We start from the raw sequence: 25,364 nt of genomic DNA on the forward strand, positions 1-25,364 counted from the left end.
GAAAGTTGTGAAACCTCACCAAAAAAGAGAATGTGTGTTAAGAAGTTTTACTTTCAAATGAAAATTTACTATTTTAATGGTATGCAAGTAAGGTACATAAATCTGCTCACATAAACTATAGAAAAAGATGAGAAGACGAATGGTAAGTGCATAAAAGAGCTGTGATATTGCTGTGATATTTGTGGTATGCAATGCCTAGATAGAGGCATAGCAAAAGCATATTCTATTTTTATAATTAAGCAAAATAATTATACTAGTTTAGTTTTCTGCTTTACAGGCTTGAAAGGCGTTATAAATGATTAAACAAAAAAGTTTGCTATAACGAAACGAAACAAAGAAAAAATTTATATAAACAAAAAAAAAATAAAAAATGTTGCCCAACCTGGATGCAAGAAAGAATTCAAATGGATAAACCAAGGAATGGTAAATTTTGAAATGCCTTTGAATTACATACATACATATCTACTACTATATATTTTGTTAAAGTTGTTTAGTTTTTGTTAAAAATTATGCTCAATACATAAGTTTGCAAATATATTTTCGTTTGTATTTTATTGGTTTGTTATATAAAAAAATTATGATTTTTTGAAAAAAAAAAACAAGTAAACGAAAACACAATTGAAGACCATAAAATAAATGCAATAAATAAACATCATTGAAATATAAATAAATTTATCAAACGTTACATACATATCTAAAATATGACAAACAACCAAGCATAAATCTCACAGATATTGATAAAGCCGGAAATGAGAACCGATGCTTATTTGAAAAGAAATATCGAAGAAACAAAAAAAGCAATGCGAAATGAGATTGAAACGCTCATTCAAGAAATTAAGCTGAAAATACAAGAAAAAATCTCTGCTTCTTGAAAACCGAACACCAGATAAATGAATGTCTCGCTAACATGAATGAATGAAAAATACACAAAGTACAAAAAAATTAATCAAACAGCACACGCAAAGCTATTTTCAAGTGTAAGATTTTCTGAAAAGTTTGATTCAAAAATAATTTTTTAAAAGTATTTTCTACAAATACATATATACGACAGTTTGCTAGATGCGTAAACATTTAAAAACTTGGCTCAACATCAAATAACGTACAAAAGCGAAAAATCTGTATGAAAAGATTTCAAAGATATGAATTGTAGATTATGCAAAACAAAAAAAAAAAACAAAGAAATCCGTCAGGCATTCATAACATAAATACAAGAGTTATTAATTTAATTATTGCAACCACAGCCTACAATTAAAAATAAATACTTTGAATTTCCACGATATTTTATAATAAACAATTTATGCTAACATCAAACAAACAAAAAAAAAAAAAATCATTGCAAAAATTCTGTAAAATTTAGTTTAGTACTTGGTTCAAATGACGTAAAGAATCGTAAAACTCCATCTAAACAAATGATTTAATAAGAAAAAAAGAGTAAAGACTGATTTTTATACAATTCCTAAAAAAAAAAAAAAATAAAAATAATTTTAAAAACTACTGGGGCGGCACAGTACCTGAAGACAAAACTAAAAGTACTGAATTAAAATTCTTAAAAAATTTTATTTAATTATTTGATTATATTCCAAATATTTTTTATTCATTTAAGAATATTCAATTTCTTTGTTAATTTCTTCTTTTTTTAATCATTTTTGGTTTGTGCGTAAATGTCACTATCTAAATAGTATTGCTGACTGAATAAAACTTTTTCTAACTATTTATGTGTTTTTATTGATGTTATTAAATATTCCATAAAAATAATAAGCACCAATATACTCGTACATAAGTACATATACATACATATGTATGTATGTATTACAGCACAGACTTTTAGCCTACAATCCGAAACGCAATAAGGTAAGATAAATATATACATATTTTAGCTCAATATTATCTAATCGGATGTTTTGATTGAAAAATAAAAAAAAAACATGGGGAAAACACTCCATCCAATGATCTAATCTCAAACACTAATATTTTTGGCCGCTCGTACTCTTTTTTTTTTTCTGTCTCCAAATAATGATATATGTATATATATTTTTTTTTAATATTATTATTAGTTTTTTAATATTACTCGTATCTGGAGGTACGTATCATTAGTATAGTATGGAAAGGGCGTATCTCACAACGTCGCTGAGATGCTTAAAGGCCACAACGAACTAAAATTTTTTATCGCATAAAACGATGAGGGGACTTACAATTCGATGCGATGCCTCATAATCAATCAAAAAGTGAATTCTGGATTTTTAGTTAGCTACTGCTTTTTGTATTTCAGCGACAATGTGAGTTGGGCCCTTTCCGTACTATACTAACGAAATACATATCTATACTAGTATTGTAGGAAATTTTTTAAGTTTTGAAATATCACAGCCAAACACGTAAACTTAATTTTGGGCTCTAGATTACGATGCCGTTTTCAGAACTCAAAATCAGGTCAAAATTTAGAAATATTTAGTGGAGAAGTTTTATTTAAAAAAAAAAAACGGAACAAATTCAAATTAACAGGGAGCAAATTAAAAAAATACCCGATTTTTCGTCGATTTTTAAAACTTTAAAAGGTAAATTCCACAGTATACAGTAAACCAGCCATTGACAATATGCTTATTTGAAAATTAATACATGAAATATTGTGAATATATAGGATTTTTTTTGTCATTAACCCATAGGCAACGACTGATGCAAAAGTACTCACAAATGTTTGTTGATATATTTGAAATGTAGATTTGAACAGCAAAATTGGTAAAAAAAATAATAATAATAAAACAAAAATATTTTTAATTACTACGTGGGAGGTGGGCGTGGTTATTGGCAAATTTCGCCAAAATTTAAGACTAACCTAAATTATACCAAAGGCAACTTCGACACCGACTTTCGTTAAAATATCTAAATTTTGTTCGAGTTAGCGTGTTTACAAACAGATAGGGTTGAACCTATTCATCTCATCATCCTGAATATTTTGATATATATATGTATACATATGTGTATATATGTACAGACATTTTATACGGTTAACAAACGCGCTTGCTTATCTGCATAAACCGTTTTTGCATTAATTCATGCATTATCCTTTTTCAAATGTGAATAAGCGGCTGAACAAATACATATAAATTTCGTGCATTTGAAAATTAGAGAGTTCTACCTTAAGCTAAGTAATGCTTGTTAATCGATGGGACCATTTTACAAAGTCAGCCCACCATTGTTCACTCAAAGTTGTGTTCGGAACACGGTTTGACTTATGTAGGTACTGCATCCGGTCATAATCACTTACGTTTAACGCCTGATTTGCTTGGAATTTTGTTTTTTTCTTGTTATTTTATTTTATGTGACTTGAAAATATTTTTCAGTACAAGAAAATATTGAAATTGGATTTCATTTGGGTTAACAAAAACGACAACTGTGAAAAAATATCAACCAATCCATTCAAATAAATTGTCAAATAAGCATATTTACATTTTTTGTTTTGGCTATCTGGATTATTGTATACTGTGGTAAATTCATTCTCTCAATTCGTCGCCATTATTTTTTTCTGCCGTTTACAAGGATTTTAAAATCATACATATAAAATTGAAAATAAAAAAATGAAATGTTCACAATTTTTGTTGTTTGAGATTGAAAATGAGAATGTGCGCGTGAGTTTACCTACATATTAATCCGATAATACTGTGGTGCATTTGGCCCATAAGCAGCCCGTGATACACTTAATTTAAATATTGGGAAGTGGATGGAGGGGGAGGGGAGAAAGGGCACAGTCCCCACTTTATAAAAATCTGCACCCCTTCGGATCCTCCCACAGACTTCTAAGGAGCCGTTTCTTAATGGGGTGAAAACGGAATTTTCCGAGGCACACTAAGCAATTTGAAGTGGAATATAACCCAACTAACAGAAACCGTGGACCACGCCGCAAATGACGAGCATGCCCACTGCAAATCAATTTTTTTTTTTTTGCGAACATGCTCGTGTACCGTCCACAAACGACGAACATGCACCGAAGCCGAGCATGCTCGCGCACATGTTCGTCGTGTCTTGCCACTGTAATTAGCTCTGATCCAGTACTCCATGAACTTACAGGATTTTACACGAACTTGCAGGACAAATCTTCCCGTACTCCAAAATCCTGTAAACGAGAGTGACTTTTGGAGAGTTGTGTAGAGAATGAAGTTGCAAGATTTTACCCGAACTTTTTCTTCTGGTACAATCATGAAAAGTGTCGAGCAATCACTGGTTGACGTTTTTACAGGAAAAATGTTTTTTTTTTCGTTCCCGTACTTTTTGTTGTTACTCACTTTTTACTCTCACTTTAGAGAGTAATTTTGCTGTTTGACAGTTTTACAGGATTTTTCACGAAAAGTATTGGATCAAAACTAGTGCTTTTTGCGTTCCCATTCACTTCTGCATCTGTTCTCCTTTTACTCTCACTTGAGAGAGTAAAAGTGTAGTTGGACAGTTCCACAGGTTTTAGTTCGAAGTTCAAAAGAACAGACTATTTTTTTGATTGGGTCACCCTTTGGACGGAATAGCCCGAAATAGTTGGGCATCTTACTAAACCGTACACCAAATATGCAAAAATTCCTCCAAATGACGCATCAGCTGTTTATTAAAATTTCCCCTTCACGAAAGTCCAACACCGACTTTAAACATTTGCGGTTGTCAAGTGGAACGCAAACTATTTGCATATTTGTTTACTTCTCGTTAAAAATAATAAATTGCTCTTTTGTCGCCACGACAACACAAAATGGCTTGGATATCAGGCTTAGCAGATAAAGCCGAAAATATTCTAAATAAATTGGATCAAAATGCAGCAAGTGCGCTGCAAGTTACGACTGCAACTGGTGGCGCTGGAGCTGTAGATATTGGTGAAAGTAATGCTTTGGAAACGATGCGACGCAGTTTATCCAGCAGTAAATTGTCTTTGAAATCAGCTTTATCGCCAGCCAAGGCAATAACTGCCGGAAACTCCTTGATAAGTAGCGGTAAAGTAGACACAAGTGATGTTATGGCAACGTATGGCACTATCTTGACAGATTCCACGGAGTCTAAACCAAAGATGGAATGGACTGTAAACTCTGCAGTCTCCTCCCGTCGAAGTTCCATTAATTCGCATGCAGATGCTGTGGTGGCCATAGAGGTGGAAGAAACGAACCCAAAGCATGATGTTTTAAGAAAAGTAGCCACTGAGGGATCATTCCTCTCCAGCTCACCGGATGGCCAAGAGTTAATGGCTTTTAAGATCGCATTAAGTGAAGTGACCAGTGAGCGTGATGAATTGCGCGCACGCATAAACGCAATGAACCGGGACAACGAAAAAGCATTGTTGCTTAAAAGACTCCAAGAAAGTGAGTCACTGCTACAACGATTAACAGATGAGCGCGATCAGGCACAACATGAATTGGGGAGCGCCCAAAGCACTATCAATGCATACATCCATTCGATTTCAGAACTTGAATCGAATTTAGCTAAAATACAGCAGGAGTACCTGGAGGCGGCTCATAAATTACAAATGCAAATGAAGGAAACAGAACAGCAGCGCAAGGAGCTGCAAGAATACCGTGTAAAAGCGCAATTGGCACTGCAAATGAAGGATAATCTCATAACCGAACTTAAAGCCAACGGCTCATCCACCACCACTGTTGCTGGTAGTGAGGGCGAAACAGATTTACGTTTGCTACAAATGGAGTTCGATGCACTGAAACAAGAGCACCAGCAAACTTTAGAGGAGTGCAATACCTTGCGGATGCAATTAGATGAGCTGCGACATGACTGGCAGTTGGTAAACGAACAACATACCACACTGGCAGCTGCTGCACACGCTGCTGAAGACGCTTTGCGAAAGGAATTGCGTACAGAACGTGAACAGTTGCTCGCCGCCGAATCAGAGCAGCGTGTACAAGCGCAAGAGTTAGTAAAGTTGCGACAACAGGTTAGCAATCAGATGGCAGCTTCTGCTACGCGACTTCAAGAAAAGGACACACAATTACAACAACTGCGTGCAGAACTGATGCGTCGCAAAATGACAGTGCAAAACGGTGAAGATGGCATCACATCAGATAGTTTTAATGACCGCATTAAGGCGCTAACGCAGACCCTGGTGGATAAGCAGCAAACTGTAGAGCGCATCACTGCCGAGCGCAATGCACTACGTATACAGTTAGAGAAAATGCAAGATCAGCTGCAGCAGCAATATACATTCGAAAGTAGTCTGCATGGCGGTAGGGCTGTCTCCCGTAATGCATTGCTTTCGAACACCACTGACGATGGTAAGTGTGCAAAACATACATATGTTCGGCAAAATGTGTTTATACTAAAAAGTATATTTGTTCTAACATTTTATAGTAAAAGCTCAGTTTCCTCTATTGATGCGTGAGAATCCCTTCGATAATCGTGTGGCGCGTCGAGTTAAGCGTGTCTATTCCTCACTTGATTCGGCTGGGATCCGTTTGGGCGCATTTCTACGGCGTTATCCGCTCATGCGCATATTTGTGCTGATGTATGTAGGATTGCTGCACTTATGGGTTGTCTTTGTGTTGATATCGTCATCACCGAACTAGATGTAATGGAATTTCCACCAGTTTCCATGCTTGTCATTTCATGGAAAACTATCTGTTTTTTTTTTAGACACTTAATTTGGTATAACTCTTAATATATGTACATTAGAATGCATCAATCCCCATACAAAAAAAAAAAAATCGGTACTGTTTTTCCATTGGAATTATAAAATCTATTATATTTTAAGATGTCCACCAAAATATTTCGAAAAAATATCAAGATTTAAGTGAGCTGGCCGATTTGAAAATACCTCCAAAGATGGAATTTTTATGAATAAAAATAGTTTCTTAAAGATTTTTTTTTTTTAAATCCGCTCAAATGACAAAACGGTTTAAGCTTAAAAAATTTGCGTAAAAATAATTTTTAAAAATTTATAAAAAATTTGGCGGGAATCGTAACAATCGAGATTTTTGATGCTGTTTTTAACTTTTTTTCAAAGATTGGTATAAGGAAAACTTGAATAACTGAGCCTGAACTCTCCCGATTTATACTTGTGAGATATCATTGGAAAGGTATTTTCTCACCCTTTTTATTTCTTTGTTAATAAACTCTGTGGGATACACTCTCAATAATTTTCACTTTATTTAAATGAAAATTTGTTTAAGACTTACCTTTGTAAACTTTGTTTGTTATCAAGAAAAAATATTTCATTATTAAAATTTCTTTCTTAAAAGATACAATCATCTTTTCAATTAAATATACTATAAACTCATTCAAAGGATGAAAGAGAAAGGAAGAACGAACGAATATCATTCAAAGTTGAATTAAGATTTGTTGGTATTTAAAAAAAATATTGGGATCCGAATGACTTTTTTTGCACTTAAATAAAATTAGTGGGAAAATACCTTTCTACCGAGATCTTATAAGTCGAAATCAGAACAGTTTCGGCCTAGTTATTTAAGTTTTTTGTAAATCAATATTTGAAAAAAGTAAAAAAACAGCATCAAAAATCTCATTATTACTATTCCGTTGAAAAGATTTTTAAATATTTTTATGCAGAATTTTTAAGCCTAATTTGTTTTGTCATCTGATGGGACTTTTTTCAAAAAGTTCTTTACGAAACTATTTTTATTCATAAAAGACTCCATTTTTGCAGGTATTTTCAAAACGGTCCAGCTCGCTTAAATCATAATATTTTTCCGAAATATTTTGGTGGACGTCTTAAAATATAATAAATTTTGTAATCCCGGCGGAAAAAAACGCAACTTTTTTTGGTGATGCAGTCTAATGTACATATGTGTAAGCGAAGTGTATTTGTGGTAGACATGCTTGTTGTATATACATATGTAACTATCTATTCGAACATAAAGTCGTTAAACCTACATATCGTTTGCAATTTTAACATTGAATTTATAATAGGTTAACATAGTTAAGTTCATTAAAGGGCAGAGAATGCAACGTCTATAACTCGTCGAACGCCGGAGTAACGGTTGTCATTGTTGCATACATATATATGTACAGTCAGCGTCAAAAATATGAATACCCTGACGATTTGACGATTTTCTTTATTACTATTTTCCATACCAATTTTTTAATATTTTTTTTTTTTTATAAAAATATAGTGAATGCAACAGAAAAAACCAGCATAATCATTTCTTTTTTTTTCAATTTCATATGGAACTCGGGGAAAATTCAAGAAATACCAAAGAAATTTCATCAAAATTCGACGAAAAAAATTCTGAAAAATAAACGGTAATTTTTTTAAACTTGAAACCTGTGTTTTATGTTACTAAAATTTAATGGGCTACAAAATTGCATACCCAAAATTTGTCTAAGATATGCAATTTTTTGCTATTTCTTGAATTTTTCCCAAGTTCTATATGAAATAGAAAAAAATTGATACTGCTGGCTTTTGCTGTTGCATGAACTGAATTTTTATAAAAAATAAGAAAAATTGAGTATGAGAAAAATATAAATAAAGAAACGTCAGGGTATTCATATTTTTGACGCTCAGTATCGACCGGCGAGCCAAATTTCTCGTAGTTCGTCCCTTGATTACGCCGCAACCTTCAGCTGCGGCTAGCTCTTCTTTGTATGCCAGAGAAATCACCATATTTTGGTTAGATGTACTAATATCTTTCTCTTAATAAATGAAATGGAATGTGAGCTGTACAACGGATAGATGTTGTGGACTTTACGGTCTCGGTGTGCTAGCGCTAGCGGCCCTAACGGCTCAAAAATATCAGTTCAACACGATGCTCAACAAGATGTTTCCACCTCCCAAGTGGCATACCGCTCCATCTCTCGTATGAGGGCTAACCAGCAGCTCTTGGTACCTCACATCGTTTGCTCCGCGTGCCTTGGTTAGTGCACAGACCAGAACATACTCGAACCTCTGACCTGCGAATCACATGCGAGTGGATAAGCGATTGTCTTGCCCCTCGCTGCAAAGCCCTGTATCCACAATCATCGACTGCGGCTATCCATACTTATCTAGACTGATACTTAAACCTACTGACTTTGCTTCCGCGAATCATCATACCAACATTGAATTTAATTGGACGGCTTCGCGGAAGTTATCGAGAGCACCTTCGCGCCCTTTTCACACCAATCGACTTTGTCAGCGAACGTCTGTTCCGAAGGGTAGTGACCACGCTTTATCACCAGAAGATTAGTACTCGTATTTCGTATCGGCCCAACGGATGTATACTACCTTACAAATGTAATGACCAATATGTCAATGACCACCCTCAACCTTCCTGAAATCTCGGATGTCTGGGCGCAAGGTCTGACTACTGAAACCTGAGAAATCATCCAAAAAAGGGCCGGTTTCTGCTTTTCCCAGTAATGACGGCTTTTGTGGTTGGCGATCGACGGCGAATAATTTGAGCGGTCAACAATCGTCGTTCCATTCTGCAGCTACAATCAGGAATCTTTCGGATTTTATACGTTGATAATTGGTCGATATTGGCGTCCAGAAATGGAATTGATATCCTGAGTTCGAAGGTAGAAGTAGTACCGTCGTTGTCCGTAGTGCAGTATTTGAGAGGTCTCTGACGTCATCCACTGCATCCAACTAGTCGACGGTGACCATACGTTGCTTTGTATTTGCCCCCCAGAGTTCAGCGAGCTATCTATGTACTTTGATTGGGACTGCTGTAACGTGCGCTGAGTGAATAGCAAGCTAACGAAATTGATTGAACAAGTCTTCGGGTTATTAATCAACGGAAATGGTTTTCCATCAGAGGGAACTTCTAGCGATACATACTTACCTTGGCCTCTTTCTTCTATGGTCACTTCCTCACTGCAAGAAGCCTAACCCTACTTCAAAATCGACGGCTTTACTATTCAAACCATCATAGTAATTTGAGTGGCCATATTCCGAGATGATACCACTTTCTCTCTATCCCAACCTTTTATGGTAAAGTTAATTTTGGATCGTTTGGCTACCTGCTCTTTGCTAATCTGTAGAGGCGTAAGCTCGAGAATAACATCCATTGCTGCTGTCGTGAGTGAGCGCCTCACAGTCACTACATTGACTCTCGAGCCCTAGGCCACCGCTCCATAGGTTATCATAGGTCATCCATCTGGGTATCCGAGGACTGCAGCCTCAAGACGTTTGTAAACTATTAGTGCTCTTGTGACCCTGGACATCGAGATGTTTGGTATCGAACGTATTGCCCAAAAATCTCACTTCGCACACAGTGTTGACCTCTGTGCCAACGAGAGTCATAGTTCTCGTTACCGGTAGTGTTCTTTTTATCAATGGGATGCTGGCTTTCTATTTCAAGACAAGTGATCACGTACGGGCATGATTTTTAATTTCCTTCCAACTGAAGTATGTTATTTATTGGTCCAAATAATGAGACTCGTGTAACATTTTTTTTTGGTAAAAAAAATTTTTTGGCTGACTTATATTTAAGCTATTTTGTTTTTTAGATGAAAATCGATACCTATGAATATTTTTTCAAATATCCATATGTTTGTTAAAAACGAATAGATCTCACTAATTTTTTCACTAAAATGTTAGTAATTGTTTGCTACTTGAAGATCGAATGGTAAAATTTTCGCTTTTTGTTTTTATGAAAATTTTTCTCGAAATTAAATTTTGCAAAAACTTTTCTTTCATACTTTTTTACAAGAAAATAGGTACTTTGAACTACAATTGAGCTGAATCCTTAGTAGCGCAAATTTTTTTTTCGGAGATATAATTTTTTTTAGAAAAAACACATATTGGAGGTGCATACTTATATATTTACTACAATGTAGTCAATAATTAAAGATTATTATTTATTATTATTATTTTCTTTACAATAAAATAACTTTTATATAACTTTATGTTATCGCACAATTTACAGAGAATCAGCTATTACTTAACCTCACTCCTATTTCACAAGCCTCCACTCATGTTATGTTCGCAAGTTTTCGCCGTATTCACACTGGTGATATTATTACCAACGATTTCATTTAATTAAAAAAAAATTAAATTAATTTTTAAAAAAGTTATGTGAAAAGTAAAATAGGCCAAAAAATTTTTTCAAGTGAAAAAAAATACGACCCTCATTAGTTGGACCAACAAACAATATATTTCAGTTTCATCGAAATTAAAAAGCATGCCCATACCTGACCGGTTATCTTGAAGTGGAAAGCATCAATACTAAAAAATACTGTATGGAAGTATTAAGCACTTACCAGACTTATACCGACATTTCGCTGACCATTAGATGACAAAAATTTTATTGGTCTTTAAAAAATAATGTTAATGTTATTAATTAAATCTGTTTCAACATGATATTTTTAAAATTCCGCAAATTATTTGTAATTTCAAATGTCAAGTGGAAATTCGGTATTATTTAGAAGCAAAAAACTTAAGAAAATTTTTCATTCGTTGGATTTTTTTTTTGTAACATTCGAGAGGAAAACAATTTTTCTTTATTGTAAATCAAACTTTTTAACACTCAGTATGCAGGTGTTGAAAATTACATACATACATTTTTATTCGCGGGTCTGCATTGAAAACTAATTTTTTTTTTTTTTTTTGGTAAATATGCAAATTCATTTTATGCGCCTAAGCATTTTTGCATCATGTAACACATATTTCCCCTATATACATAACCACATCCATACATAGCTATTTATTCATGCATATTATGTAGTACAAGTATTTATGATACCTTTTTATAGTGAGTACAAATGTTAATATTTTTCTTTTTATTTATAAATACATTTATGCTCCATTGTCTCCGCTCCCTCGTGGTAGAATATTTCTTAAATTTATATATCTGATTTGTGGTGTTTCTGTGCCTAACAAGAATTATACATTACAAAAACAAAATTACGATTTGTTTAAAAAAATATTTTTTTTTTTTGTTTTGTGTATTTTTTATGAGCTCCCATACTTTTCTTGGTGATTTGGTGTACAGTAGTATATTCCAGATGTACAGAAAAAATAATTAAAAGCTAAAAAGAGATCAACTCGAGAGTTTGTATAATACATAGTAGATACATACATAATGTTTATATCTCAATCATTTAAAAATATATTTTTGCTTGCATATTTTGCATATGCAATTTTATTTGCTGCCATAAATTATAACATAAATAGATATAAGTTAATGCTTTGGTTAAATTATTTTTCTTCTTTTCTTTTTTTTGCTTTTTGTATTATACATTAAAAATTTTAAAATTTAGTGAGTAAGTAGTTGGTATATATGTATGTATATAGTTTATGTACATCTTATATATTCACATGGTGGTCGTCGTGCTTGATTTCGGCGTGAGTGTGTGTGTGTGTGTGTGTGTGTGGCAAATTTTGATGACTGTTTCAAATCAAAGAGTCCTTCAAACGATCGATTTTTGTTGTTGCTTAGCGATTTTTTCTTTATCATTGCCATTATTTCGAATTTAACGCCTCTTACCGAAACGCAGGAAAACGTGATCAACATCTGAACGCTTCAATGGCGCCTGATCGGTCAGCATGGCTAATGAATTTGGAGAGAGAGAAGCGAGAGTTAGTTTGTAGTACACAAGTAAAGTATGTAATAAGTAGAAGGCTCTGTCTCGGTAACCACTTTATTGATTTCTACCAAACTTGGTACAATTATATCATTAAGTCTAACTAAGCGGATTATCGAAAATGATTGAAATCGGCGAAAACACCCCTGTCAATTTAGTTTAGAGAGAGTTGAAACGACTATATTTGATACCTGCGCCGGCTTTCGCCCGAATTGTTTTAATTAAAAGTTATGTTGTTTTACCTGCAGCCTCGCTATTCAGATACGATTTAAGTGCCGTAGCCAATTGCTCCGAATTGTTGAGTGCTCCACAAACCTTTTGAATGTGTGGTGGCATATCTTCCACCATGCCAGATTGACAGAATGGTGGCACAGCCATGGCTATGCTGGATTGCGCTGCAGCGATCAGAAGCGTGGCGAAGCAGAAAATTACGATCATTTGGCTGGACATGCTGGAAGAATATTTTAAGAGAGATATTTTTTTAATATTTTATATATATCATATATTTATGTGTTCTCTTTTAGTGATTTATATGTATGTATACATTAGGGTGCATCATTTTCGGCACCAAAAAAAAAAGGGTACTGTTTTTCCATCGGAATTATAAAATTTATTATTTTAAAATATTAAGATTAACGTGAGCTGAACCCATGAAAATACATAAAAAATTGAATTTTTTATAATGCGTTGAAGCGACGCCAAAGTTGTATGTGGACGGGCCATATCTGCATTCAAAATAAGTGACAACTCTGTATACCAGGGATGCCAACTCTTTTAGGGCTAACTCCACGAAATTCCTTAAAAAATCCCCCTATTTTCAATGAAATTCCCCCGAAATGAATTTTGCTACAAATTTAAAGCACTTCTTGCATTGAATTGAAGTACTAAAATACCTTATAATTTTGACTAGTAAATATTATTAAAATTTTAGCTCAAATATGCAAATCTATTTCTAAAATATATAAATATCATTGGTTTAGTTTCACAGTTTCCTTTCCATTTCGACGAACCAGTGAAGATAAGTATTACAATATTTAAGGGAAAACGGTGGAAACAAAACTAGGCGGTTGTTTATAATTAATATATCGATTGCTGAGTGGAAGATCGACCTATCTCAAAAAACTTTCAGAATTCGTTTCAAGAACGCCCTATCTCAGCTGCCGATTCAAAAACACCCTATATAAACACATTTTAAATACATTTTGAAGTGAGATAGGGCGTTTTTGAACCGAATTCTGAGATAGAATGTTTTCCAAATAAAATTTTGAAATAGGCGTACTTGAAAAGTTTTTTGAGATAGGGCGTTTTCGAACTGGCTGCCGAGATAGGTCGATCTTCCACTCATCAATCGATATATCCTTCTAACTTTAATAGCTTAAAAAAATAAAATTAATTAAAAGCGCATTTTCAATACCTATTCGTCCTTGTAAACCACAAAAAAAAAAATTTAATCCACATAATCTTCTCTTTCATCTGGTGTTGTAATTCTACATTGCACTGAATTTTTTTAAAAAATTTTTTAAGTAATCATATCTTTGAAAAGTCCTTTACAAAACCTGACGTAAGATTGCTTCGTGTGTTTCGATTTTTTTTTTGTTTCTGTCGCACGGTGTAATCGATATAACAATTTTCGTACCGTTTGAAATTTATGATATATTATGAAATAGTAAAACTCTGTGCAAAAATAGGGAAATTACAAAAAAAAACAATGTAGCTAAAACAGCTAATGCGATTTAAAAAAAAAAACTTAAAAAGTAGCTAATAGCTAAACGCGAAATTTCTAAGCCAAACGTCGAAAATAATAACTAAATTTAGCTACAAAATAGCTGGCAACACTGGTCGCTATGCACGGTTGTAATTACTTTAATATTCACACGATTGCATGAGGCAATTACGTAATGTTTCAAACCCGTAATAACAAAATGAGAGATTGGTATTACAAGTTGTAATTTATAAATGCAATTTTATCATCAATAGGAATGTTTTTTAATCAAAATCGTTTGTACATATATTAAATTCCCCCAAATCTAACGTCATTCCCCGATCACACCGAGAAATTCAAATTCCATCGAAATCGGGGAATTTGCCCCCCCCCCGGTTGGTATCACTGCTGTATACATACATACAATTTCCAAGAGCGTGACCGCAAGGTTGCCGCCTACATAGCAGTCGAAACCTACTAGTGCAGTTACTACCCAATTTGCCACACAGCGTCGTAACGACGTTGGTCTGGTGAAGTCGTTTGGGTGAACTCGAAACGACACTATTGAAGTAAATGAGCGATTTGCAAATGATTAGTTTCCAATATTTCATTATGTATGTCAAGCAATAGGAGCTCTTGACTCGAGAAGTCTGAGTCGCTTTTATTGCAGAGCTAAAAACTGGTGAATTGATGCATTGGTAAGCCCTTTTTGTAGAATTGGGAGTGAGATATTCTATTTAATACATTTTTGTCGTCCTTCGACAGAAAACGCTAACCTCAGAGGGTGATTCTGGCATGAAAATGTTCTTCGTGAAAACCATCTGCTGAAGGGCAAGTTCTTCCTTCTTTATATCAACTCGTTGAGTCTTAATCGATACATATTTAAGGCAAATGTACATAACTTTTGCTAAGATTTTTTTTGTAGTGCAAATAGTTCAATCAATCTTCTTTGCTGTCGGTTTACATTTTCTTCGCAAGCAAACATTATTTTTCTTTAAGTTACCAATATCAACTAATTGCAACTGAAAACACTTGTAGTTTGGTTTAGTTTTCAAATGTTTTTGTAGCGTTTGGAAATGCGCAACAAGCGTATCATTTTTCTTGCTTGCTGTTGTTGCACTCCATTTAACTTGGATAGTTGCACGGTGATGGGAGTCAACTTTCGCTGCACATCCAGAAACCTTCAGTTTCGCTTATTTCTCTAGGGGAATATGTAAATAAATAAAATAATAGTGAAGCAAATAGTTGGAGTGAAACTTTTTGTTATGGGTCCCTTTCCACAAATTTGTACCTACATACATACATATAAGTTTCAAATATAAGGGGACTGGATGCGTACTTGCTTCTATGCAGTAAGATGGGTAGCGATTTTTAACTTCAAAACCATGACTAATTTCAAGCATGCATTTCAAGCAACGAGAAAATTTAGCACTTTTTATTCTACTCATATTTAACATGGTTATGCTGGTAGATACAAGATTTTCTTCATCAGCTAGATTTTATCACATTATCAGGCAAAAATGTTAAAAATTAAATTTCCGCAACAATCAAATAACAGGATGAGCAAATGCGTAGATGAAAGCAAAGGCAACTATGCAGGTTTAAGGATGCTAATACGCACATTGATACATATGTACATATACATGCAGTGGCGGGAAAATAAACAGGGACGCGAAATTCTAAAAAGTTTTGGCATTTTTTCTGTCTCTTATTTAATGTTTATTATTTTTTATGAAGGTATAGGTCACTATCTCACAAAATCCAGGTTAGTTTGAACTTCCAATTTTGTACAAAAATTTAAACTTTTCAATCAGAAGTTTTAGAAAAAATTTTGGTGAGCAGTTTGTAGTTTTGAATTTTTTTTTTTGTAGTATTGAAGTTGATTTTTGGAATTTGGAGCTTACAAAACTGCATTGGTAACTAGATTTTTTTTAATTCTGAATAAAAAGTATGAAATCTCTTGAGAACATTTGTGAAAATTCGTCTAATTTTTTTAAATTTTGTTTGAAATTTTCACTTAGATGGTTTTTGTTAGATAGTGAGCGATATATACTTTCACTCAAAAAAAAACAATAAACATTAAGTTAACAATAGAAAAATAGTCAAAACAGTGAAAATGTCGCGTCCCGATTTATTTTCCGCCACCGTACATATGTATGTGCATACGCATATATAAGGTCAGATATATATGTAGCTGCACCATATGAAGATATGTAGGCGATTATGATTCCCTTACACACGTGCGTCTATGTTTGTATTGTATTAACTGCGAGTGCAACAAATGCCAACACATCAAAGTATAAATGATCCATCAAATGAAGACTGATGTCGATGATGTGTTTGCAAGCAATATGTGTGTACATACATATGTACGTCTGTATACGAAAACTATTTGCTGTTATTGAGCAAGCGATTGCATGAAGTATATTTTCTGGCGCGAAAGCTTGTACAATGTGAGCTAGCACAGAAATGCATTCCGGAAAGAGCTGACACTCAGAAGGCGTAGTAAAGAAGCTTAGCATTTGCAGGTGAACAAGTCTTCTTAGGCACCATTTGTCGTAGTTAAATGTTGCTAGGATATTATACACAACATGAAACATACATACATACATACATACATATAACAGCGCGCAAATGCAGAAGATTCCCTGCAAGAAATTCTAAAAACCGTGAACTGTCAAATCTGATTGAACGCTAAAATTGGTTGCGATTCTATTGCGATTTTCGGTCAGTTTATAGGCAACTGACCAAAGAGAATAAATATGGACTGAGTTCCAAGTTGCATCAATGCACTTACGGCAAATTTAAACGTTGATGAATCTTAGAAGTTGATCGAGGGAAATAGAATGAGACGCATACATACGCCCATACCAAGATCGGTCTGATTAAGGAGACGAGATCGCAGATGAATATTTTCGCAGATAGTAAGGCGGACATTCAGGCATAGAAAAGAAAATAATTGAAAATTTTGTGACGAATGAAGAAATGGGGGGTATTAATTCATAAAGGCTTGAATGATTTCGATTCTTAGAAAGTTTACCATTATTGAAAATTAGTGTATTCGAGTTAGTTTCGACACAAGTTGCCACCAAGCCAAATGTCCCTAGAGCATCTAGATGTATTTCGGCACCAAAAATAAAATTTTGAAAAAAATGTCGCTTACGCTTTTTTGCCGGTTAAGGATCGATATGGTTCGTTGTCCTATTTTTCAAGGTGACTCTCCGCCATGCCATAGTGCAAAGTTCGCAAGAAACACTTTAAATGTTAAATAATAACATTACCTTTCTCCCTTCTCTACAAAACAGTTTAAGGAGTATATGAATCTAAAGGACAATAGCAACTTCGAAGTGGCTGTCAAATGGGCCATATTTGAATCTAATAAAGTGCAAGTAGGCAATTCTAAAGAAACATGTACACCCTGCAAAAAATGGGACTAATCCGGGATGACTCCGGGAGCAATCGCAAAGGAGCATGCGACTAATACCACTTTTGATCTCTTTATATGGAATGAACTGATCGCTTTTGTTCGGGCATGTCCTATGAAGAGACTAATTGTTCACATTTATATCCGAAAGGGTATAAAAAGCGACTAGTCACTTTTAAAAAATAAAAATAAAAATTTTCGCCAGCTGAGATTCGAACCGGGGGGGCTCAGTTTTGTTAGGCGAATACTCTCTCTGTGTGCCAACGCCGCACATGAAATTTCATTGACTAAGTGCGTACAAATCATTAAATCGTTAATAGTACCCGTTAGAGATGAGTTGGGGGCTAATTGTTCTCCAATTATACCCATAAGGGATGAGTCGAGACTAATTGACCTCCATTAGTACCTGTATGAGACTAGTTGGGACTAATTAATGCCCAATTGTACCCGATTGAGAGTGGTCTCGGAATACTCTCTTTAGAGATTAGTCGCACAATTTTTTGCAGGGCATATATAGAACAAGAGTGAATTGAAAGAGGAAATCTTAGACGCTTCAAGGACGGCAAGGATTTCAGCAGTTATAGAGGACCATGTGGCTTAATAAATATCGATTGAAATTTATATTATTTTTCCATTTTCAATACTTTTGTTTGCGAATTTACATTTTTTATCAAGAATAATATTATGGGGAAAAAACACTTTTTCGGAGACAATTTCCAAAGCTCCAAAAAATGCAATGTGGAGACTCATAAAAAATCGTTAAAAAAGGGTGGTCCCATACTAATTTAGTTTAAATCGGATCATTGAATCATGAAGAAAGTAACGGTACTCCAAAATTTGTATATGGGAATTGAAGTCGGTTGTGTTTTTTGCTAAAAAATTACTTGTTGCTTATTTATGTAGCGCACACAAATTACACTATGCGACAATTTTATGGCAATTTAAAACAGCCGGAGTTTGATAATATTTACTGTAGTTATACATACGTATCCAGCAATCAAAAACTCGGTTGTTTTGCAAAAGTTAGCTCGTTTCTTTTTATTTTATGGCCTACTAAAGTTTACCACGTCTCGGCCTATGTAGTTTTCAAAAAAGGGGAAAAATTTATCAAATAAATGTCTGAGCGAAATTAAAGACTAGGACGTATATAATAGAAATGCGTGGGAAATATTGTCGCAGAATATTTTAACCCATATTTTAACTCATTATACGCCTGAAAATATCGTTTGAAAGTTCATTACAGGATTGTTAAGTTCTAGAAAATTATTCTTCAGAAAATTTTACTAAGGGTCCTCTCAGGCAAAAACTTCATGTCTTTAACGTAAAAGTTAAAGTAAAGTAAATTAAATCTAAAAATCTATGCCCAGAAGAAAAAACAGCATAAACTAAATTTTGACCAATTTTTTGTGAGAAAATCCCGGTTTTTGTTTTGTTGTTGCACAGTGTTATTTATATATCTTTGAAAAATAGTTTTGGTAACATTTATCTGTATATAACGAACACCACTTTGCAAAACGTACTTAAATCTTGGCATGTTTTGATATATTTAGGTAATTACTTAAGCCTATTTGCTAAATACATAAAATATTTTTTAGTTTTTAATTTTTTTCCAGCAGGGTATGCCGTAAGCTGTACAATTGCATACAAGGTACTAGTTAAGTTTTCTTTTGTTGACAGCTGGCAAATAAAGAACAACGCTGTGGTACTTGCAGATATGTATGTATGTATGTACATATGTATGTACACAATGAAGTATACCTAGTGCATACACACATACATACATACATACATATGTATGAAACGTACGCACTTCGCTAGCAGTAACTTATCACAGCTTTAAAGCGACAGGATAACAACATAATAGATAAAAATTACCATCACGACTGCTAGCAATTTGTTGTTGTGCTGCATTCCGCAGGTACATATGTATGTATGTAATGTAAGAGAGGGGATACGAGTAGTGCAAACAAAGCACCACAAACCAGGTGATAATAACAATATGCGAAAAGGAACTTAAATTTTGCAATCATCTTAATAAAGTCTTACTTTGTAGTAAATGCCACAGGCAAATCTGAAGATTTATGAATGATGGCGCGTAAAAAGCTGAAAATGTTGCATACTTTATGGCGCATTAGCCGTTAAATCACCGGTTGGCTTAGTGATCGTGAATGCTAAATACTTTGAAAATGCATACTTGTGGCGTTTCTATGAAGAGATTTGCAAATGATATGAGCGGGAATTAGTGGCAGCTGTTCATAAATTGGCTAAAGAGGAGGTAAATTGTGCAGAGAGTGTTAAGACTGTGTTTTAGCTTAAAAAAAATTCCTAGATGTTCTGGTGAAATGGGGTTAATTTAATCTGTGTACATACGTACATACATACATATGTATATGGAATTTGAAGTGCCAAGGGAATTTACATAAGTGTGTGTCTGGATTTTTATCTAAAAAAATAAGAGTTTTACTATTGACCTGTGCCTCAGATTGCCAACTAATTTCTGCCAACATATTTTCATAACTGTAATTTATGAAGAATCTGCACTTTGCTTTTTTTTAATCTAATTTCCATTATACCGTTATTCGTTGCATTAGAATTGAATTCACAACCTTCCAACCTGCAGCCAAAATGCCACGCATACCTTCAACGTCCAAATTGAATATCATTAACTGTGTCGACTAAAATTCGATTTTAGTACATATCGCACGCGATCTTCAAAAGTGACACAACTCAAAATTTCGCATTTTTGCAATTATGCACCAAAAATGTACACAGAGCTTTTATTTACCTTTCGGCAAAAGCTGGACAAAATTTTTGTAATAATTTGCTGAAAAAACCTAAGGTAAAGTCTTCCTTATTCACATGATTAGCAATAAGCAATAAGAAATAGTTTTTCGCATTTTCAGCCGAACGGGTAATTTTGAGTTGTGTCTCTTTTGAAGACGATGTGCTAGACGATATCTAGTGTGCATGTTACATTATTACACACCTATGCATGTAATTCTCTGCGTGTTTTAATTGCCCAAAAAAGGCTTAGAATGCATAACGCCAGAAATAATTTTGTTAGATAGCTTGTAGGCATTTGTCACGTTTCGAATGGAATGCCATATGCGCCGTGTATTGCCATATGTACATATATGCACTAATGCTCACGTCCGATTATGATAATTTGATGTACATTTGTTTGTATGTGGGAGTAGCTTGTAAAAACACTTGCGTAAATCCCTTCATTTTGGATGGCTTGTGGTTTAGGACAGCTTACACATTTTACACTGCAACCGCATTCTGATTCCGCTGATTTCCGGTTTGCTAGCTCCGAATGCTACTCTACACCAAAGGTCATATTTGGACTAGGGTTTTAATGTGAATCGATGTTGAGATCCGTTTTCACTTAAGGCTATACCTGGGCAGTGGGATTCTAGAAATCTTCGCGCTAAAAATCTCTAAAAGAATAAAATTTTGACCGAAAAATATGCAATGCCAAAGGCGAAGAGATTCAATATAAAATCGTAGGCACTATGGATAAGCTATGTTGTGGAATACGTCGGGTTGATGCTAATGCCCAGAATAAAATCAGGGGCAGCAGTATATTCTGTCAAGTGGGCTGAGTGTCATGTATGTGGACACTAAGCCAACATTTGTTACGCCCAGAAGACAGGAGGAAGTGATTGATCTTATCCTTTTTGAACTCTCGGTTAGGGTGGTCCGTCCTAAACTTGGCGAGGGCTCTATTTACTCTGCGCCAATGCGAAACTTGAAAAAAAAACGGACTGGATGTGTTTTAGGGCACAGCTTGGGAACCATACCAAGAGGCCAACTAGGATAGGAGCCAGACAAGCCATTGATGAGACGGTGGTTAATTTAACCGCTGCCCTACGTTTCAGTTTGGATAAGGCTTGTCCGTCTCGTCCACCGACTAGTCGTAGGCCTCTTCCCTGGTGGAGCAAAGAGCTTCATAAGTTGGTGACAACTTCTAAACTGGGCCCCAAAAGCTAATTTTTAAATAGGCTCGGAACGCTTTCGCTGCACGCAAAGCAAGTATAAGAGGCTAATTCGTTCTGCAAAGAGGGCCTCTTTTAAAGAATACTGCAGCCGCATTGAAACCTTGGGTCAAGCGGCTAGGCGAGTGAAAGTTCTTAAGAAGGGCCTAACCACAAAGCTGGGTTCAATCAAGAGGCCTAATGGCTCTTTAATGGAGAGTAGGATTTAGTCTCTCTTTCTTCTTCTAGAGACTAACTTCGCCGGAAATCAGCTGTGTCAAGGTACAACTGGTTTGTTGCCAGGACTTGTTGAATATCTTGACAGTTTCAAATCGCCGGGCCGGATGGCATCCTACCTACTGTACTTAAAGATGGCGTTAAGATTTTGTTGGTGACTTTAAAAAAGATTTTCACAGCATCGCTTGAGACGGTGAAACACTTTTTGTGCTTCTGCCCGCCTTTGCAAGAATTAGGTATGTATTAAACATTTGGCCGCGATGTATTGGGAGACGAACATCTGAGCTCTTTCACACCCAACAATCTGACAGATTTAAAACGGATTAAAAGGGACATGAGAACAATACAATGGACGGCAATGTAGTCAAACCTTCTCTAGGCGATGATGGGCCGGGTTGGTCGGGCTGCTCTACAAGTAGGTTCTGTCGACGAGCTTTATATGACTTTATGCCAAGATTTCCAGGAAGACACTGGTATGCCCGCATGGTGAGAGAAGTTGATGCTGCTTACATCCAGTGCATTAAGTGAGCTTTGAGAAAATATTTCTTGTCTATGGCCGTTTTGCAGGTGTAAAGGGCAATAACTCACGTACTCCCAAATATAAAAATAAATACAAAGTCGAAAAAGAAACAATGTAGCTCTCAGAAAGATGGGAATTAAAAAAATATGAAATCGTGAAATAGACTACCATGGGAAAATACATAAAAGATATGAAATGGAACCAAAATGTTAAGTCGGAAAATATATAACTTTAGATATGTATGCAAAAAAATAAAAATTTTTCAATTTATAAACGTTTTGTAAAGCTAATTCATTTTTTATGAATAAGTCTCCTAGTCTATAGTTACGGAACAATATTCGAAATATGTACTTGAAATTTTTTTCCATAAACTATGTGAAACTGTTTAAAATAAAATTTTTAAATTAATAGCTCTTGAAATAAAAAAAAACTTAAAAGCCTTAATTTGTGAACTTAAAAATAAGTTTCATAAAAGTAGTGATGTTTTTATAAAAAAAAAAAATATGTTAAATATTTTCAAGCACGTTTTTCACAATTTTGAAGTAACTAAAAAAAACTGGAAATTGAAAAATATTTTACATAAAAATATTCAAAGTTTAGAAAAAGTTTAGCTATTTTCGAGTATATAAACTTAACTTGGAATAGAACTTAATTTTGGAATAGAAAAGTATATATTAAAATAATATACAAAATATTAAATTTGTTCTTGTAACCTAGGGAAATACGGCTTTAAAAGTATTTTTTTCGTATTTAATGCTTTCAAATTATAAACAACTTTTACACAGACATATTTTCAGTGCTTTACAAACTTTTATTTATGTAAACTATCGGTCAAAAGTATTTGCCCAGAGAATTTTTCACAACATATGCAATAATTTTTAACTAATTTTTTTCGCTAGTTTTTTATAAAAATATGGTTAATACTTAAAAAAAAACACATAAAAATACTAATTTATAAACTTTGTGCAAAACTCAGGAAAATTCAATAAATTTCCATGCAGATTTTCATTTTTTTAATCTGATTTTTTTGAGAATGCATTAGCCGGGCTACAAAACTGCATCAACGGGCTACAAAACTGTATAGTCAAAAAAATTTAAAAAAATATCTGATCAAAAAGTGGAAAATTTGCATGAACATTTATTGAATTTAAAGTTTAGAAATTAGATTTCTATTTTTTTTGCTGTAGAATTAACCATATTTTAATAAAAAACTAGCGAGAAAAAATTAAAATAAAAATTGTTGCATAAAAAATTGTTGTTTCTGGGTAAATACTTTTGACCGTTTGTATATAGCACTGATACTTAAAAAAAAAGTCTGATATATGCAAAATAATTAAAAAAAGGAAAATTTTTCAATTAACATGCGAAGTTTTAATGCTGCCAGATTTGATTTTTTTTTTACTTTTATTGTATTTTTTCAGAAAACTGCATGCATAATATTTTTTTTATTTAATTCAGATTTTTTCTCTCTCTTTAATACTGATGTATGTAGGTATATACATGTTTTCCAAAACTACATATGTTCATAAGTCAAAACCTACGCGAACTTTTTGTACCACAATTTCCCTTTAAAAACACTTTCACTCAACACTTTGATCGGCTTACTTCCCCAATAAAGCAAAGAGAAAAAATATATTTTATCCTCTACGCACCTGTTGATTTCGTTTGTTGTTGTTGTGAATTTCACTAATAAAATTTCAAAATTAACTGTCACTTGTTGCTGGCTCCGTCAACGAGTCAATTGGATGCTGTTTGTGTTTAGATATTGCAACTGTGTCGTAGCAGCACACTTGTTTTTGAATGATGTCGACTGCAACAGGATGCGCGCTTTTATATGCAACGATTGCGAGTTTGGATGCTGGAAGAAAATACACAGCATTCCCATTGGCTGACATTTCCAGCGGCGATTTTGATTATTTGCCATAGAACAGTGAAGTGGGTAGTTAGTTGCTCATACGCCCCCGGTACGTGGCTTTCTATATGTACGCGTGTGTATGTATGTGTTTACGTACATACATATGTAAGCAGTATGTAACCGCATTGCAGGAACTTTACACGCAACAGCATAAATGTGTTTGTAAATGTTCTAAAATATTTATTGTTGAGTTTATCTTAGAAATTAAAGTTTAAGTATGTTGTATTGAGTATTCACTGTTCACTTTTGTCTGCTTACGTGTACATTAAGGACACACATTGTACGGGGGTATTCATATTGGTATTGGCATTGCTATTTGTATGTTGGTTTATGTATAGTATTCATCGCTTTTCGTGATCATAACCAACTTATTATTTTATAAGCTTTTATATACATTTTTATGTTTCTAATTATCTGTTAAGCAAAAAAATCTTATTTTTTTCAGTAAAGTCCCCGCAGGACAATAGTCGTAAATATGGTATGTAGTACGTAAAAATGTATGTACATACATACGTGTACCTTTGATACTTAGTTACAGTACTTAAGTTCTATTTTGTGTGCTCATAAAGCAATGTGGGGTAAAATATGATAAGCTATAAATTACTTAAATAATTACAGTTTTTTAATTGCTTGGACACAACAGTCAGACAAGTATAAAAAATGTGTGCGTATGTACATATATACATAGTTTTTGGCGTCTATTGATACTTTTTATATTAACACAACAAAGTTTTACAGCCTACTATTGCACTAAAAGTAGAACACACTTTTTATCAGATATGCGTATAAAGTTGACAATATCCAATTGGCAATACGATTAGTGATATTAAAACATGTCATAATAGCATCTCCGGAGAAACGACTACTCGGTTCATGAAGGCAGTGAGCAACCTTTTTTTCAAGAGTTCGAAAATGGAAAGTAAAAAAAAAAAACTAAGTTACTTACAAAACGGGTTACTTGGTTCTATTCTATCACAGGAGATGTTAATCTCTGAATTTATTTACATATAACTAGTGAATCCGTTTGGCGTTCAAACGCAAACATTGAAATCAACCTGTTAAACAGGTGGCAACCCACTTCAAAACGACAAAAAATT

At 34.1% G+C, this 25,364-nt stretch overlaps 2 protein-coding genes across 2 annotated transcripts; one reads left to right on the plus strand and one right to left on the minus strand.

Moving 5' to 3' along the window:
• Positions 1–4,618: 4,618 nt before the first annotated feature.
• On the plus strand, positions 4,619–6,646 carry LOC118738489 (golgin-84). The gene is made up of 2 exons (XM_036469426.1): positions 4,619–6,248; positions 6,325–6,646. Exons 1-2 carry the CDS (start codon positions 4,727–4,729, stop codon positions 6,537–6,539), a joined length of 1,737 nt encoding a protein of 578 aa, XP_036325319.1. The 5' UTR covers positions 4,619–4,726; the 3' UTR covers positions 6,540–6,646.
• Positions 6,647–11,691: 5,045 nt separating this feature from the next.
• LOC118750577 (dromyosuppressin) lies at positions 11,692–24,136 on the minus strand. Its single transcript, XM_036485315.1, has 3 exons — positions 24,005–24,136; positions 12,735–12,943; positions 11,692–12,458 (listed from the first exon to the last, which is right to left on the minus strand). Exons 2-3 carry the CDS (start codon positions 12,940–12,942, stop codon positions 12,382–12,384), a joined length of 285 nt encoding a protein of 94 aa, XP_036341208.1. The 5' UTR covers position 12,943; positions 24,005–24,136; the 3' UTR covers positions 11,692–12,381.
• Positions 24,137–25,364: the final 1,228 nt, after the last annotated feature.

This window comes from Rhagoletis pomonella, unplaced genomic scaffold (assembly GCF_013731165.1).
Source record: "Rhagoletis pomonella isolate Grant_MI unplaced genomic scaffold, Rhpom_1.0 Rhpom_scaffold_00001, whole genome shotgun sequence".
NCBI lineage: Eukaryota > Metazoa > Arthropoda > Insecta > Diptera > Tephritidae > Rhagoletis > Rhagoletis pomonella.